General features: G+C 35.5%; 1 protein-coding gene across 2 annotated transcripts in view; it reads left to right on the top strand.

The window, feature by feature from the left end:
• The window catches only part of gpm6ab (glycoprotein M6Ab), a 68,453-nt gene extending 52,246 nt beyond the window's left edge, over window positions 1-16,207 (top strand). Inside the window, exons 2-7 of one of the 2 annotated variants that reach the window (XM_067402831.1) lie at window positions 6,028-6,220; window positions 7,043-7,199; window positions 9,009-9,165; window positions 10,811-10,887; window positions 11,552-11,617; window positions 14,035-16,207. In XM_067402831.1, coding sequence (XP_067258932.1) covers window positions 6,028-6,220; window positions 7,043-7,199; window positions 9,009-9,165; window positions 10,811-10,887; window positions 11,552-11,617; window positions 14,035-14,187 — 803 coding nt within the window. In that variant the 3' untranslated portion in view covers window positions 14,188-16,207. Of the gene's footprint in view, window positions 1-6,027; window positions 6,221-7,042; window positions 7,200-9,008; window positions 9,166-10,810; window positions 10,888-11,551; window positions 11,618-13,508 lie in introns of both variants that reach the window. The other variant, XM_067402832.1, reaches the window with a different exon arrangement.
• The last annotated feature ends 1,759 nt before the right edge of the window (window positions 16,208-17,966 follow it).

Here is a 17,966-nt window from a genome sequence, read left to right as displayed (position 1 = left end):
CTGATCATCCTTGAGACGGTTCTACACCTTCATTTGAATCCAGCTGTGTTTGATTATACTGACTGGACTTGATTAGGAAAGCCACACACCTGTCTATATAAGACCTTACAGCTCACAGTGCATGTCAGAGCAAATGAGATTCATGAGGTCAAAGGAACTACCTGAAGAGCTCAGAGACAGAATTGTGGCAAGGCACAGATCATGCCAAGGTTACAAAAAAATTTCTGCTGCACTTAAGGTTCCTAAGAGCACAGTGTCCTCCATAATCCTTAAATGGAAGACGTTTGGGACGACCAGAACCCTTCCTAGAGCTGGCTGTCCGGCCAAACTGTGCTATCGGGGGAGAAGAGCCTTGGTGAGAGAGGTAAAGAAGTTCTTCAGGTGTTTAAGAAATGAAAAGCTACACACTCCATCTTTTATGGTTAAAAGAACTGTTGCCAAACATATAACATGCTAGAAAAATAATAATCACTGTAATAATGATCCATACATTCTTAAGTATTTGCCTATTAAAATCCAAACAGCTGCTTTTTTTTTGGGGGGGGGGGGGGGGGGGGGCAGTGTTTATTGGGCAGTGTTTATTAAAAATAATATAAAAATAATACACTTAGTTTTTTTTTATTAAAAATTAAGTAACTAAGTGATGTAATATGATGATGATACACTAATTAAAAAACAAACAAAAAAAAAAAAAACTTGAACTCTGCCACCTGGTTGAAATCCATGCACAGTTGGTCTAAACATAAGAAAGTCTGTATGAGGAAAGAAAGGAGATTACCATTGTAATGGTCTCTTAATGGTTCTGATCTTCTGGACCAGTGGACAAGGAGACAGATAGTAGTATTTGCTGATATACTACCAAACAGGAAGCAATTCATCTGTGTGAGAGATGCTCACCACCTCTCTCAGCCTTAATGTAATATAAGATGCTTGTCTTCTTCCATTACTGTTCCCTTGAAAGTGCCTGCCAATTATATACCAGGTCTGTTTTAGAGCTTCATTTATTATTTGTGAAGTAGTTGTAATGATTTTTTTTTCTTCTTTTTACAAAGAGTGACTCGCTCATATAAAATTTAGTTAAAATCAACCCATAATGTCTTTTTTACTTGATTTATCAGGGTCATAGTTAAAAAGTTGTATCACTTTTATGATTTTACTAGTCAGAAAACTCATTTATATTACAGCAAATATATAAATTAAGCTTAAAATAACCACAGTCCTATGTTTCCAACAAGTTTACTATTGTCGCAACCCTGTTTTACAATCTATTATTTCATAACGCACACTGAGCAGCAAACCTTGGTTCTTGGAGAGGCATCATTTCCCACTGTTCCCTATAATGAGTATTGAATCTGAGGACTTTGACCAGTACCTAATTTACCACAATCACACTGTTTCGTTCACCAAGTGCACTTTTAATTGCAGAGAATAGCTGTACAGACTTCCCTCCTGAGAGCATCTACAACGATGGAAACGCTCTCCGCTGTTTCTGAATGTGAAAGAACAGTGAAAGAATCAAACATCCACAGTGAGGGTATTATTTATTGATAACTTTCAGACTAAAGTAACCTTGAAATCAAAATGGACAGTACTTATTTTTATGGAATATCGCAGTGTTTATTATAAATGATTTATCCGTTCACATAATTTTTTTTTTTTTTGAATTTGTGTACCCCTGTAATCAAAATAACTTCCCCTCCCTCTTTCAACGACATCTCTTCTTTGATGATGTGTTTGACTGTCACTCACAAGAGATCACAGCGATAGCAAACCACAATGATTAATTCCCGCTGGACAAAATCAAGTCCTTCCCTACATGTTTTTCTTGTTTGCAAAGACTTTTCACATGGATATACATCACAATAGGAAAGAAAAGTTTATAACAACTTCTGTTTCATGGTGACTTTAAAGAGGCAGATTCAAGGACAGATAAATGGATTTAGCCTTTTTAGAACTATCATTTCTAAACAGCAATATTCTTACTTAGCCAATATTATAGATTTCTTACCGGTACGTATGGCACGAGAGGGATGCACTTGATGAGGCAGGTTTAGGCTTGAGTTTTCCACTGACAGTCTGAGTATTGATCTCATGTCTCATCCCACTGAGATCAAAGAACAGACTTTGGCTCCCTCATTAATCTGTTTCAGCACTCCCAAGACTGACTGCATCTTAAACACACAACAGGGATGGCAGTTTGGTGCTGTTTATTGGCATGATAAATAAGTAACGTGTCACTCTACTTCACTCCCAGATATCAGAGTCAGTCTGCCTGAAATGAAGGCAATCATATTAACAGACACCTGGAATTAGGGATCCAAGCAATAGCAAAAACATGAAGACTTTAATGGCATATAAACTTTTCTGAAACACTCTACACTGAAAAGTGACATCAGTGATGTTGATGGTTTTGTGTAGATTACTGTAGGAAGCAAGGTACAGTAAGGGACAAACTGAAACAGTACCTGTGTAGATGGCATAAATATGATTGTACATATAGTTTGTATAGTTGTATTTCTCAATATGATTAGATATCCAGAAAAGTAAGCCTATATAATCTAATGGTATTTCATTTAGCTGGTTTAGACCACAGAGGTGCCCAAATAATTCAAAACTTGCAATATAGGGCTACAACAAATGCTTTCCTGCACAAAATATATTAAATTACCTTCAAAAGTTTGGGGTTAGTAATACTTTTAAAATAATTCTGAAAGAAGCATCAGACCAAGGCTATTCAGTGAAAACAGTAATGTTATGAAAAATTATTTTTTCATTTTCAAAATTATAGAGTTTTCTTTTCTAAATATAATATATATAATATATTTTTTTAAATATATTTTAAAATGTAATGTATTCCAAAGCTAAATTTTCAGCATGATTATTCCAGTTTCCATTGTCACGTGATCCTTCAGAAATCATTGTAATATGCTGATTTTTTTTTATTTTTTTTATTATTATTCTCAATGTTGAAAAAAGTTGTGCTGTTCAATATTTTTGTGTAAACTGTAATACTTCTTTTCAGGATTCTTTTATAAATAGAACAGCATTTAAATAAAATAAAATTAAAACAATTAAATAAAAACAAATAAAATTATTTTGCATTTTTTTTTTTTTTTTTGTAAATGTCTTTACTGAAACATTTGATCAGTTTAAAGCATCCATACTAGTTTTGTCAATTGATTAAAAAAGTAACTAATTATTCACACATTTTTTTTCTGTAATTAATCGCAATTTGAGAACAAAGTATTACAATAATAATAATTTGCATAAGTTTGACGTTATCCAAGCTAGCGATCGTTAGATTTAATCACCATTGGCAGCGTGATTTATTGTAATGCTTTTTTTCCTCAGTTGGTCAGAACAAAAGTGGCAGACATGTTACTTACTTGTTTAGATGACATTTTCCAAAATAAATTCTTATTTTGGTCATACTTCAAGACTACAATCTGTGATTCCAAAGTACATTATCCACTTTGGTGTGGTAACATTAGATTTATCTGTGCTGAGGAGCCGTGCCGATGCACAACCCACGTAAAGATGATAATTCCACAAATAACTGCAATCGCAGGTTTCAAACAGAGATGGCGACAAAGAGTGCGAAAGATTATTTGTTATTAACTAACAACTGCAGCTTTAAAAAAAAGTAATTGCATGTAATTTGGACAGCCCTCATTCTTAATGAATAAAATAATTCATTTCTATCATAAAAAAATCTCACTGCTTCATCCGCAGACTTTAGTGTTCTTAAAAGTGCCATCGAATTGAAAATTGAATTTACCTCAGCATAGTTGAATAACAAGAGTTCAGTACATGGAAATGACATACAGAGAGTCTCAAACTCCATTGTTTCCTCCTTCTTATATAAATCTCATTTGTTTAAAAGACCTCCGAAGAACAGGCAAATCTCAACATAACACCGTCTGTTACGTAACAGGGCAGCCAGTATTTTGAGAGCGCGTGATTTAAAGGGGCCGCAGCATGAATCGCTGCATTTCTAATTATGCCTCAAAATAGGCAGTTAAAAAAATTAATTTAAAAAATATATATATATTGGGTATTTTGAGCTGCAGCTTCACAGTCACATTCAGGGGACACCTTAAACATTTATTACATCTTGTAAAAAAAAAAAAAAATGTTCAATGGCAACTTTAAAACACTGGATTTATTTTCATTCTGTTGATCTGATTGAATTCATGTTCATGAACAGAAAACAAATCATACTGTACAAGAAGAATCAATGCATACAAAATGTTTGAGCACTGACTGAAATTCCAGTATATAGTGTGATTAATAAATAAACATTGTTATCTTTTCTTAATCTGTACATTACTCTAAATCAGTCAGGATTACATAATGCATGTTTCGATGCAGTAACACTTGCCTGCTCTCCAGAGCATTTATACTGTGTTCAGAGCTGCAGGCTCTTCTCAAGGTGTAATGGAGGTGTAAGTCTGTTTCCCCTGTAACAGCTGGGTCACTTCTGCAAAAACCACATTCTCCACACTCCTGTAAACAGCAGGTTCTGGGGCGTAGCTGCAAGGAATGAGGAGCATGCACATACAATGCCATTGCACCAATAGTAACTTCAAGGCTCTCAGTGAAAAGAAGGGATGTAAGCTCAAAAACCGTGAACGTTCAGCTTCAGCTGTATCTTCCATACTATGTCTTTGCTTCAGGGCTTAAGAGGATGTGCTGCAAAACATTTATCCTGCTCGACTTGCTGAGTTCCACAATAATGACTTTTATTTTTATTCTAAGGTATACATGATAGTGAACATCCTCTGAAGACCCTGATCTATATTCTTTCCTTTATTGGTGGGCTTTGTTTATGATGACCCATAAATCATTGCTGGTGCCATTCTCGACTTGCAATTTTGCAATCAATAGTGTTTGTGTGCTGTTGAATTGTGTCCATGAATCTCTCAGCTGTGGCAGTTAGAGTGGTTAGAGTGACAGTAAACTTCCTGCCCTGTGACATTGTGGGAATGGATGTTCTCTTGGACAGTGCAAATAGAATTTGCTATGCACTTTCATCTGTTACCACTCTGAGATAGGTAATGGACTGACGGGACTCACCATTTTCATCTGTTGTACATAAACTGTCCTGCTTTGAATTGATGTAGTCTTTCTGTTTATAACCCTGAATAAATTATGCTTTAATTAAATGATTGTAGGATAATTGAATACTTCTACATAATTACATTTCCAAAGCAAAGCAAATCTATCTATCTATCTATCTATCTATCTATCTATCTATCTATCTATCTATCTATCTATCTATCTATCTATCTATCTATCTATCTATCTATCTATCTATCTATCTATCTATCTATCTATCTATCTATCTATCTATCATCTATCTATCTATCTATCTATCTATCTATCTATCTATCTATCTATCTATCTATCAAGAGTGATAGATGTATATATATACACACACATATACATACACTTCTTTATTGCACATATATAAACATTAGGGGTGTTATTTTTGTTTTATGAAAGAAGTATCTTATGCTCACCACGTTTGCATTTATTTGATCAAAAAAAACAGTTAAACAGTAATACTGTGAAATGTTATTACAATTTAAAATAATTGTTTTCTATTATGTTATGATATTTTAAAATGTAATGTGTTTCTGTGATGGCAAAGATGAATTAAAACAGTGCTGTTTAATATTTTTTATTTTTTTTTTTTATAGAACAGCATTTATTTTAAGTTATTTTATTTTTTGTAACAAATTAAAAAGTTTTTAATGTCACTCTTGATCAATTTAAAGCATCCTTGCACAATTAATGTATTATTATTATTTTTTTAAATGCCTTTTCTTGATTTATTAAAAAAAAAAAAAAAAACTCAAGATACTTAATTGATAACATTTTTGACATTTTCCAATTATTAGATTCTAATTTATCTTGCACTTCTATATATTAATCAACAGCATCACCATATATCGCATCGCTATTGGTTGTTATACACTACTGCTCTTATAGCAGTTATGGACTGACTCTCCCTCTTGTTCCCAGGGTGTTCTGAATGCTGCCTCAAATGCCTGAGTGGGATACCCTACGCCTCTCTGATCGCGACCATCCTGCTGTATGCTGGGGTGGCGCTCTTCTGTGGCTGTGGTCATGAGGCTCTCTCTGGGACCGTCACCATCCTGCAGACCTACTTCGATGTTGTCCGGTCGCCTGTCGATGCCCTGGATGTCTTTACCATGTGAGTGCCACAATAACAATGTTGTGATGAAAAAGAACATTTGCTGGCTATTGAGCCAAATTTCTGTGATGTTTTAGTTGCTACAAATGCAGTTTCTTTCACCAGTTCTGCTCAATAATGTAGTGCTAACTGACATTATTGCTCGTCTATTGCCAAGAACCCAAATTATAAAGTTTAAATTTGATTTCATATGACATATGACTTCATTCATTGTCTATTTGTGGTTTATTGGTTTAACTTTACCACACTATTGCATACATTTTATTTAAGTTAAGAGGGACAATACAGAATAATTATACCTAGAGCAAGTAAAGAAAATAACTTTTTTTCCCACTCATATTTCTAAAGAAGAGCGACACACACGTAAACATTTTTTCTAAGACTGAGCTACCATGTTAGGTTTTGGCATCAGTCCCACTCAGAGAATTAAGCGTTCTGAAATCGCACCAGATCATCCGAGCACACCTGCTCACCGGAACTCTACTGGTGGGAAGGAGAGCAGGATGGATGGAGAGAACAAGAGAAAGGAGTGGGTGGAGGAAGGAATAATGGTGTGGAGCAGCATTTTTTCAGCCATTTTATCTTACCTAATCAAATACTTTTGAGTAAGGCTTTGGAATAATTACACAGTTATGGACTTGTATGTGTTATTTTTTAATCTACACACAAAATATCTGTGGATTAGAGCTTCACAAAATACAGACATACTCTGCCACCATTGTGCCTTCTATTATCTTATTTGAATTGCCGTTGTTTGCAAGATAAGCACTGACAGGCTTTTCATAAGAAAGTTACTAATTATTTATTGTTTTGATTCCTCAGGATTGACATCTTAAAGTATGTGATCTATGGAGTGGCAGCAGCCTTTTTTGTCTATGGTATTCTGCTGATGGTGGAGGGATTTTTCACCACTGGGGCCATCCGGGACCTTTATGGGGACTTTAAGATCACCACCTGTGGGCGCTGTGTCAGTGCTTGGGTAAGATCAACTACCCAAGGATAGCATGTTAAAGGGTTAGTTCATTACTCACCCTCATGTCATTCCAAACCCATAAGACCTTTTATTCATCTTCGGAACACAAATTAAGATATTTTTGATGAAATCCGAGAGGTTTTTTTAACCCGCAATAGAAAGCAACATTATTACCACATTCAAGGTCCAGATAAGTTGTAAAGACATCGTTAAAATAGTCAATATGACTACAGTGGTTCAACCTTAATGTTTTGAAGCAACAAGAATACTGTATGCAAAAATAATGACTCATTCAACAATTTCGTCTCTCCTACACTGTTTACTTTGTATAGACAGTGCAGGCTTCCGTGTACTACATCAGAACTCTGACTCAGTATTGGCCGACGCTGTTCACGTGAGCAGCACGATGCATGCGTGTGATGCTGATGCAGGAGCCGGCCAATAATGAGTCGGCTTTCTGATGTAGAATCCGAAAGCCTGCACTGTCTATACAATGTAAACAGCATAGGAGACTGACAGAGGAGAGATGAAATAGTTGAATAAAGTCCTTATTTTTGTTTTGTTTTTGCACACAAAAAGTATTTTTGTCACTTCATAACATTAAATTTGAACCACTGTAGTCATGTTGACTATTTTGATGATGTCTTTGCTACTTTTCTGGACCTTGAATGTGGTAATTACATTGCTTTTTATGGAGGATAAAAAAACCTCTCGGATTTCATCAAAAATATCTTAATTTGTGTTCTGAAGATGAACGAAGGTCTCACGGATGTGGAACGACATGAGGGTGAGTAATTAAAGGGTTAGTTCACCCAAAAATGAAAACTATGTCATTATTACTCACCCTCATGTTTTCCCACACCCATAAGACCTTCATCTTCAGAACAAAAATTAAGATATTTTTGATGAAATCTGATGGCTCAGTGAGGCCAGCAAGATAATTTACACTTTCATTGCCCAGAAAGGTACTAAAGACATATTTAAAACAGTTCATGTGACTACAGTGGTTCTACCTTATTATTATAAAGTGATGAGAATATTTTTTGTGTGCCAAAAAAACACAAAATAATGACTTTTCAACAATATCTATTGTTGAAACGAAAGCTTCGAAGCAGTGTTTTGAAATCGGCTATGACTAGATATTGTTGAAAAGCTGTTGTTTTTTTTGTGCACAAAAAGTATTCTTGTCACTTTATAATATAAAGTAGAACCACTGTAGTCACATGAACTGTTTTAAATATGTCTTTAGTACGTTTCTGGGCAATGAAAGCGTAAATTATCTTGCTGGCAACAGAGGCCTCACTGAGCCATCAGATTTCATCAAAAATATCTTAATTTTTGTTCCGAAGATGAACGAATGTCTTACAGGTGTGAATTTTTGGGTGAACTAACTCTTTAATGACAGAAAATTCATTTTTGTGTGAACTAACCCTTTAAATAATATGGTGCAAAAAGCATTGATCTCGAAATTTTACTAAGCATGATTTCATAAATTATACATTTTGCCTGTTTTAAACAAAAAACTTTCACACTAAAATAAATCACATGCTTCAAATTAAATGAGGTATAGAAAACATAGTATTGTATAGTAGAAAAGAAGTAGTTTACTTAATTTGAAAAAAAGAAATCTGATATAATCTGATTCCAACAACAGAAATCTTTCAGATGACTGATAAGGTCACTGCTATATTATGCATCCACAATTATCCACAGTTACTGAATTTATGAATATTAATGTTTAGTTAATTCCATATGGTGTGGGATTGACTTGAAAGTTATCAAAGTGCACATATATTTCTTTCTTTTTTCCTTCAGTTCATCATGCTTACTTATATCTTCATGTTGGCTTGGCTGGGCGTTACAGCCTTCACCTCTCTGCCAGTCTTCATGTATTTCAACATCTGGAATATCTGTCAGAACATCTCTCGGGTGGATAGTAGCCTGGAAAGTTGCTTCGACCTGCGTCAGTTTGGTGCGTAGCTCATCTCAGTACCGTGTTTTTTTTTTTTTTTTCTTATGTTCTGCACATGTTGGTGTAAACTAAATACTTAGCCAACAAAATAAAATACGGATCTATGGATTGCTGCTCTTTTCTACTCACATTCAATTGCTTCTGGATTACTATGTGAATAAGTTAGCAGTGAATGCCAAGTCCAGCTGGCTGTAGGGCTGTAACTGTCCGAGATGATTTAAAACAACCTGGAATCCTTTCTCAATCATATTTATGTTTTGTGTTGTTTATTCATGTTTTAGTGCAGAAGCTACTGAATGTGACAGGGGATTATCCAGACTTCCAAGGACAGAGAATATTGGAAAATAACTCTTCTAAATTTTGCAACAGCTAAACAATCATGAAACACTCTTTTTGCACATTACAGAAATCAATTGTGTACCATCACTGCTGGAAGCATTATGACAATTAAATGTAATGTGGCCATTTATTAACAGCATTGGTCACTGTGATTTTGCCAAGGAAGACATGTTCCTGGATCAACATATTTTGTTGATCCTGGAACAACATTCCAATCCGAAAATGTAGTCCCTACTCCTACCCATAACTTATTCCTTAAAGGGTTAGTTCACCCAAAAATGAAAATTCTGTCATTAATTCTGTCACCCTCATGTTGTTCCACACCCGTAAGACCTTCGTTAATCTCCGGAACACAAATTAAGATATTTTTGGTAAAATCCAATGGCTCAGTGAGGCCTCCATTGCCAGCAAGATAATTAAAACTTTCAAATGCCCAGAAAGTTTTACCAATCTTTATCAATCTTTTGTTTCGAATCAGTGGTTCAGACGGTGAATCAAACTGCCAAAGTCATGCAAACCATTGCAATTTCGAAACACTTATGACGTAATGAAGACTCGTTTACTGAAATCACATGACTCCGAAACACTGATTTAAAACAAAAGATTCATAAAGCTTCGAAGCATTGTTTTGAAATCGCCCATCACTATATATTTTTGAATAAAGTCGTTGTTATTTTTTTTTTTTTTTTTTTTGGCACACAAAAATTATTCTTGTCGCTTCGTAACATTAAGGTTGAACCACTGTTGTCACATGAACTGTTTTAAATAAGTCTTTAGTAGCTTTCTGGGCATTGAAAGTGTTAATTATCTTGCTGGCGATGCAGGCCTCACTGAGCCATTAGATTTTATGAAAAATATCTTAATTTGTGTTCCGAAGATGAATGAAGGTGAGTAATAAATGACAAAATTTTAATTTTTGTGTGAACTAACCCTTTAAATCATAGGGAAATGACTGATGTAGAAGCACCTAACCCTTGTTGTAATCCTAAACTTGACATAAACAGTACACTTTTCCCTCAAATCTGATCGGTTGATTGGAATGGTGTTCCAGGATCAACAAAGATGTTGATCCAGTAACATGCTGTACTTGGTGTAATCACAATTACCTACACGTTCAAGACCTAATGAAAACCATTATTAAAAAGTTACAAATGACCAAAGCATGACTTCTACATATTACCACAATTTAGCCAAACAGCTTTGGCATATCTAATGGTAATTTATGCATGTACTATTATTGCATCTTTAATAAGCACAGCTCCCTAATAATCTGATGTTGACATACCTCACTTTATTTGAATTGCAGGAATTGTGTCCATTGGTGAGGAGAAAAAACTGTGCACTGGTTCTGAGAACTTCATCAAGATGTGCGAATCTAATGAGGTCAGTCGGCAGTTCTGAAGCAGGACCTTTTTTATCCTGACTGGTGGCCTTCATCTTCATCTAAATTCAATCCACCATTACAGTCAGTGACCTATGGCATAAAAGAAGGGTGGGGAGTGAGAGAGAGAATATGAATAAATTGTAAACCTTTCCATGCTTTTAAGTCTGAAGACACGCTGTGTAGCAGGGATTCCTCCATATAAATATGTAATAGTTAAATAACATTAAAATTTATTAGCAAGGTTGCGCAGCTCCTTTTATAGACTGTGCCACAAGTTATATGGCAGTGGATGTCATGTTTTCACAATATTATTAACATTTATCAGATCTGTTTAAAGGTCACTGTTGACATATGCTGCTCTGGAGAAATGAAATATAGCTTGAGGTTATCATTTTAAATTGTTTTAGAGATCTAGATTTATCTGTAATTCTTTGGTGTAGAAGCAATTTTACAGTTAATTACAAAGAAACGGCAAGTAACACATTGAATGAAATGTTAAATTTTGACATAGAATGACTGAAATGGTATTTTCTTGTAAAATTTACTCCAATAATCTTTGTTTCATTTACAACTTTTGAAGAATTTTTTTTTTTTATTGGTGATTTGTCAGAAAACCATCCAAGTTTTCTCCTCTTCAGAGTCTTTTTTTGTCTCTTTCTTCAGCTGGATCTGACATTCCACTTGTTTGTCTGCGCACTTGCGGGGGCTGGAGCTGCCGTTATCGCCATGGTGAGCTTTTCCACTGCTCTCTTTCTCTTTTACTTTTTATCTTGCTTTATCGCTCCATTTATGCATTGTATAAATTTTCCCTGAATCTACATTTCCTTTCAGGGCAATAAAATAGAATATAGATTGATTTATGAGATTCATTAATTCGTTGACTCCAGTGACACCTGCGAGAAGGGTAATATGAAATCTAAGCAAGTATGTTATAGAAATCAGGCACTTGCTTAGAACCAGGAATGATGAATGTGTGTGAGCCAAAATGCAATAGACATCCAAGGCCTCTTGTAAAATAGTGACGAGAGAAGAAGAGAGAGGGAGAGGGAGAGGAACGCTCATCATTGAAAATGCAGGAGGTGTTGTTGCCATGGAAACAGAAGAGGAGAGGGAAGGAAGGAGAGAAGCTTGTTTGGAACAGCGATAAGTGATTGGGAGACACTATTTTCTACCTATTGGTTTGAACCTTAAAAAGCCATTTTCATTGGTTAGTATAAGAGCTTATGTAGAAGGTTAATAGAATAGCATCAGATTAATTTGATGCAGTCAATTCACTGTCTACCTTAGTATATTGTGCTTTTGTCTTCTGCCTAAGCTTCAGTGTGTGTGTGTGTGTGTGTGTGTGTCTGAAAAGCACAATGCATTTGTTTTCTGGAAAGGCAACAGTCTGGCCTTGTTTATACCAGTTAATTGCATTCCACACGGTTTGCAAATGAGAAAACAGCTTGGACATTAAGTACTTAGAAACAAAGAGTCTACAGAATTGGATCATAATTTGTGCTCTTTTGATTATATAATTACATCATACCTTTCAGAGAATATTGCTGCATACTCGCAGTTTGCTGATTTGTGCAGCGATAATGCCACCCATTGGTGTATAGAGGAACTTCAGCAAAATGTGTCTCATTTTCCCTACTGTGGCATTGCAAGGAAACTGCAGGAGCCATTTTTGTTCTGAAAATGCATTAATTATGCCAAAATTTTCTGAACCATCCAAATTTAAAGACATAGATCACCCAAAAATTAAAATTCTGGCATTATTTATTGATCATTATTATCATTATATATATATATATATATATATATATATATATATATATATATATATATATATATATATATATATATATATATATATATATGAACACTTCAGATGCAAAAGCCTCTAAGTGCCGTTTGAAATTGTCTTCTAAAATAAGCATTTTTATCAAGATTGTATGTTTAGGTTTAGTAATTTCAATTTAATGTCAATTAATAGGTCATTTTCATTGCCATTAAAGTGAAATAACTGAACATAAACATACAAGCTTGATAAAAATGCTCATTTTATAAGAAAATTTCAGATGGCACTTAGAGGCTTTTGCATCTGAAGTCTTCATATATATATATATAAATCTTTTTTTTTTTTGTCACATCAGAGATGTTTGGCAGCTCTTTTCTTCCATACAGTTAAAGTAAACAGAGACCAAAGGCTCGGAAATTGACAAAAAACGCACCCTAAAAGGCATCATAAGTCTTTCCCCTCTGACGTAATGCTCAAACCTCATTTGTAAATGAGGTTTAACTCACTTTAAGAGTGCACATTTTCAAAATTGGTTACAAGACCCAAAAGAACCAATGACGTTTGCCATCACTGATGAGCGGATTTGAATATACAAGAATGTGAATGAGATTTGAGTGCCACGGGCAAGGGCAAGATTATCAGTCAATGTCGTATGGCTTCAGTAGATGGATTTTTATGATGCTTTTGAAACTTGACAGCCCTTGCTCACCATGAAGAATATCATATAGGTTTGGTTTCACATGAAGGTGAAAAGGAGTTAGTTAGGAATGGGGTTGTTAGGAGGCAGCAAGTAACCTTCTTCCTTTCTCTTTTTCAATGATCTGGCTACTGTCATAGGTGGTGGCAGTGTCTGTCCTCATCCATAACAATGCCATTCTGACGTCTAAGAACACGGGGAGGTACTGCACGCGTTTCTGAAGCCAGCTCCGGTCTGGGGTGTCCTTTCCCACCTCCCGACACACTCTCTATCCACCAAGGGCCCCACCACCATCGCCCACGACTTTCATAATGACGCCCCTTAATTAGCTTGATTAAAATGACACCCAGGCCCTTGCATTTTGCAAAATCGTTTCAGTTCCTGTGCTTCCCTCACCTCCCCGCCATAACTGGCTGCGTAGCCCCAAGTTAACCCACCAGTTAAAAATGATAACATGTGTAAACAAACAAACTAACCTGGCTTATATTCAGCTGGAACTGGTTGCTGCTTTGTCTGACATGGGAAACGGTTGATCTCCAGTCTAAACTGGGGCACCAAACGCCCTCCCGGTCTTCTTCAGAGTAATCCTTTTGAGTTTTTTGGGGAGTACAGAATGGTTTTCAGCACTAACACTAACCCTCCCCTCTAACCACTGTGTTGCTGTAGGTGCACTACCTGATGGTGCTGTCGGCTAACTGGGCTTACGTGAAGGACGCCTGCCGGATGCAGAAATACGAGGATATCAAGTCCAAGGAGGAGCAGGAGCTTCATGATATCCACTCAACTCGCTCTAAAGAGCGTCTGAACGCATACACATAAAGCACGCGGACAAGCGCACACATATAAATATGTATACACACACATACACAAGCATGCCCTCCCCCTCCCTGAAGACACATATATAAACTAAACTTAACTAAGTCTACTTTCCATGGTTTCCAGGGGTGAGGAGTGGGATGGGATGGGATGGGATTGGGGAGGCAAATAACTGTAACACTTGCTACGTACGGGTGTGACCCAGAATGTTGGTCTAGGGGCGTGTTTATCGCCTCAATGGCAACGTCTCTGACTACCCAGGATTTAGATTTAGTTTCTTTGTCCTTTCATTTCTCCTCTACCTCCCTTTTCTGTTGACGTGTTTGAAAGCACACTCTGATAAACACACCAAGCTGAGTGACTTCTCTTTTGTACCACATACTTTTAAGTCTCATTGGGTCTTGTTAGGGGTTTTGGGTTTAGCCAAAGGGATTACAGCACACTTTTCACATTTTTGTATTACTCACCAATGATTTACGTTCTTCGAGCTCACCCTATAAATGGCTAGTCATGATTTAGATACACCGATTTTTTTTTTTTTCTTTTTCTTTAGACTTTTTAAAAACCAAAATGTGACCAAACTTGTAACTTATGATTTACAGGTTAAATCGCTCAGGCTGCCACACTTACAGCAGCAACAGCACAAAAATGTACAGATTCTTTTTCAAACAAATTCAGTTTTGGAGTGCCAGGGATTTCAAAAAGTACCTTAAAGTGACTTTTACTGCTATATTGTAGCTTGGCCTAACTGTATATGCTAGCTGTGTGCAGTATTAATGGAAGGTGTGACACTGGTGCTTAGTAACTGTTTCTTAAGCTTCGACAAAGATGGCTGCTGACTGGGAAAGAAGGACCGTGAAAGAACATCTCAAATCAGCTAGAGTGGTCACGTAGGATTTGCCTTGGGAGACTCTATGGATATTCGTTTTCTCTCATCCATTGCAAGCCATAAACTCACATGCGAATAACATTTTCAGGTGTTTTATTGCTTAGTTTTAGATTTAACTTTTTAAATGCAAGTAATCAAACAAAAACAGTTTTTTGGTCATTCCTCTGAACTGTATATATCTCTTTTAAGTGTATACACATTTCATGTCAGTTTTTAAAACACATCTTGCCGGTCAGTGTTACAGTAAGTGATATTCTTGAGATCGTCGTTCATATCGGAGAAGTATAAATCTAAATGGAAAAGTTGATTGCAACAACTCTGCCAAACACTGTGGAATGTGGAATAAACAAGGTAGTTATGTAACATTCAAACATTTCGAATAAGAGCTAGAAAGATATGGATGTACAGGCATGTATTTCGCCAAACTCAGTGTTTTGGCTCGGTCTTGCCAACTTCAGTTGCCCTACTTTTGCAGTAAAGTACTTTTGTCAGTGTCTCAAAAAACAAAACTCAAAAAAAAAAAAAAAAAAAGCTAGTTTTTGTGCACTTATGGACCATTGTAAGTTTTTGGTGTAAGTGCATTTGGAATCAGCGCCGAGTCCCTGTACTCATACTAGTCATGCAGCTTTTTTAAAACCACAAAATAAACTTGTATTAGGTAAAAACCGTGAATCTAGTTGTTATTTGTGGCATGGTTATGCATCTAATGGTAATAGTTTTAACTAACTCAAAAAACAAAAAAAAAAGATCCTTTATTTTGATTTTTACACTTATGACTGTCTTGCTGGGATCAACTATATTTTTTCTAAATGTGCAGTATTACAGTTGCTACGCTAACAATATTAAGCTAAATATCTTATTAGGTTGTAGTGTTTGAGTTTTGTCCTTTCTAGTTCGTGATGATTTTCCAAACCATGTCTTAAACCTATACTTGTTATGATGTTGCGTATCCAGTATTATCCTGACATTGCTTTCAGCTTTATCCACATACTGTACTAGTTTTTTTGTACTTTCACTGAGAATGCTTTGTAGCAGGCAGTAAAATTAACTGGTTTTGTACATAAATGTGCCAACAGCTTGACAGTGGCTTTTTTCTTTTCGAACTGTAGAAACAAACTTGCTTGCGTAAATAAAGACACTTGTGTACTTGTTTTAATTGTTCATGTTTATTGAGTGTGTTTGGCATGTAGGTCATGTGAGTGACCTTTTAAAGCCTGTTAACCTTGCATCTATAGTTCAATACAACCCATAAATGCATTTCTTTACAAACAACACAAGGACATGCTGACCTATAGCATGCTTACAGAGAACAAAATCTGAGAGCAAGGTTGAAAACAGGCAAGTGAATTTTAACCCAAACTAAATTTTTAGTCAATTTAGTACATTATGATTAAGATGCTAGTAATCATGAATGCACTAAACCTTGAAAAGATCCTTATATCCCATTAATCATTTAAGGTTCATTTGTAAAGTATAGGGTGGCTACATGCAGTTCTTTAAATCTAATATTAAATTACTGTTTCAAAGCAGTACATAGTTCCTTAATAACCTCATTCAATAGGACAAAGGCCAATATGGCATGGAAAAACTAGGATGAAGTAGGATGAAAGGAACCAAGAATCAGCAGGAGGAGCACGTCCAAGTGTTAGTTCACACAAAAATGAAAATTCTGTCATTTATTACTCACACCCATGTTGTTCCACACCCCTAAGACCCTTGTTCATCTTCGGAACACAAATTAAGATATTTTTGATGAAAACCGATGGCTCAGTGAGTTCATAAAGGTACTAAAAACATATTTAAAACAGTTCATGTGACTTCAGTGGTTCTACCCTAATATTATAAAGCGACGAGAATACTTTTTGTGTGCCAAAAAATAAATAAATAAACAAATAAAAATAATGACTTTTCAAAAATATATATATCACTGATGGCTGATTTTAAAACACTGCTTCAGAGCTTTACAAATCGAATAAGTGGTTCGGATCGCCAAAGTCACGTGATTTCAGCAAATTAAGCCATTTGATTGGATATCCGAATCATTAATTCTAAACAAAAGATTCGTAAAGCTCAGAAGCAGTGTTTTGAAATCACCCATCACGAGATTTTTATTATTATTATTTACTTTTTTTTGGCGCACAAAAATTATTCTCGTCGCTTTATAATATTAAGGTTGAATCCACATTAACTGATTTAAATGTGTTTTTAGTACCTTTATGGATTTTGAGAGGTTCAGTGGCTTTACTCTCAATAGAGACATCACTGAGCCATCGGATTTCATCAAAATATCTTAATTTGTGTTCCGGAGATGAATGAAGGTCTTATGGGTGTAGAACGACATGAGGGTGAGTAATAAATTACATTATTTTCATTTTTGGGTGAACTAACCATTTAATACACTTATTTATAATTGTCTGGATTATAGCAAGATGATTATTAATTAACTATTATGAATACTCATGGGTGCAAGGACAGTCCATGCATGGTATGATGGAACTGAAAGTTGCTTGCTCTGTGCTATCCAGATCTTTATGTGTACACATGAATGCAGAAAAAAAAGGTTCAATACATATTTTACTGCAAACTTAATATCTATGCAACAGCGAAACACTATTCATTGTGATTGTAAAGGTAATAAGAAAAATAGCATAGGAGGCATTTGTCTGAGCTTTCTTCTTACTATTGATATTTCAAAAAAATAACGAGGGGGAAGGTAAATGGCGTTCTTAATCTATCAACACTGACTGAACGGTTGTTTACGTCTCATTGTAAAAAGACTGCAATGCAATTGCTTGCCAGTAGCTGGCAGTAAAGTTCTAAAACAAAATCCATTCTTGTGACCTATGGTCTGCAGTAGACAGATGACATTTTGTTTCTCTGTTTATGACTAATA

This window comes from Chanodichthys erythropterus, chromosome 12, assembly GCF_024489055.1.
Source record: "Chanodichthys erythropterus isolate Z2021 chromosome 12, ASM2448905v1, whole genome shotgun sequence".
In the NCBI taxonomy this organism is placed as follows: Eukaryota; Metazoa; Chordata; class Actinopteri; order Cypriniformes; family Xenocyprididae; genus Chanodichthys; species Chanodichthys erythropterus.
Note: the sequence above shows the minus strand (reverse complement) of the source record. Positions and strands in the feature narration are given on the sequence as shown.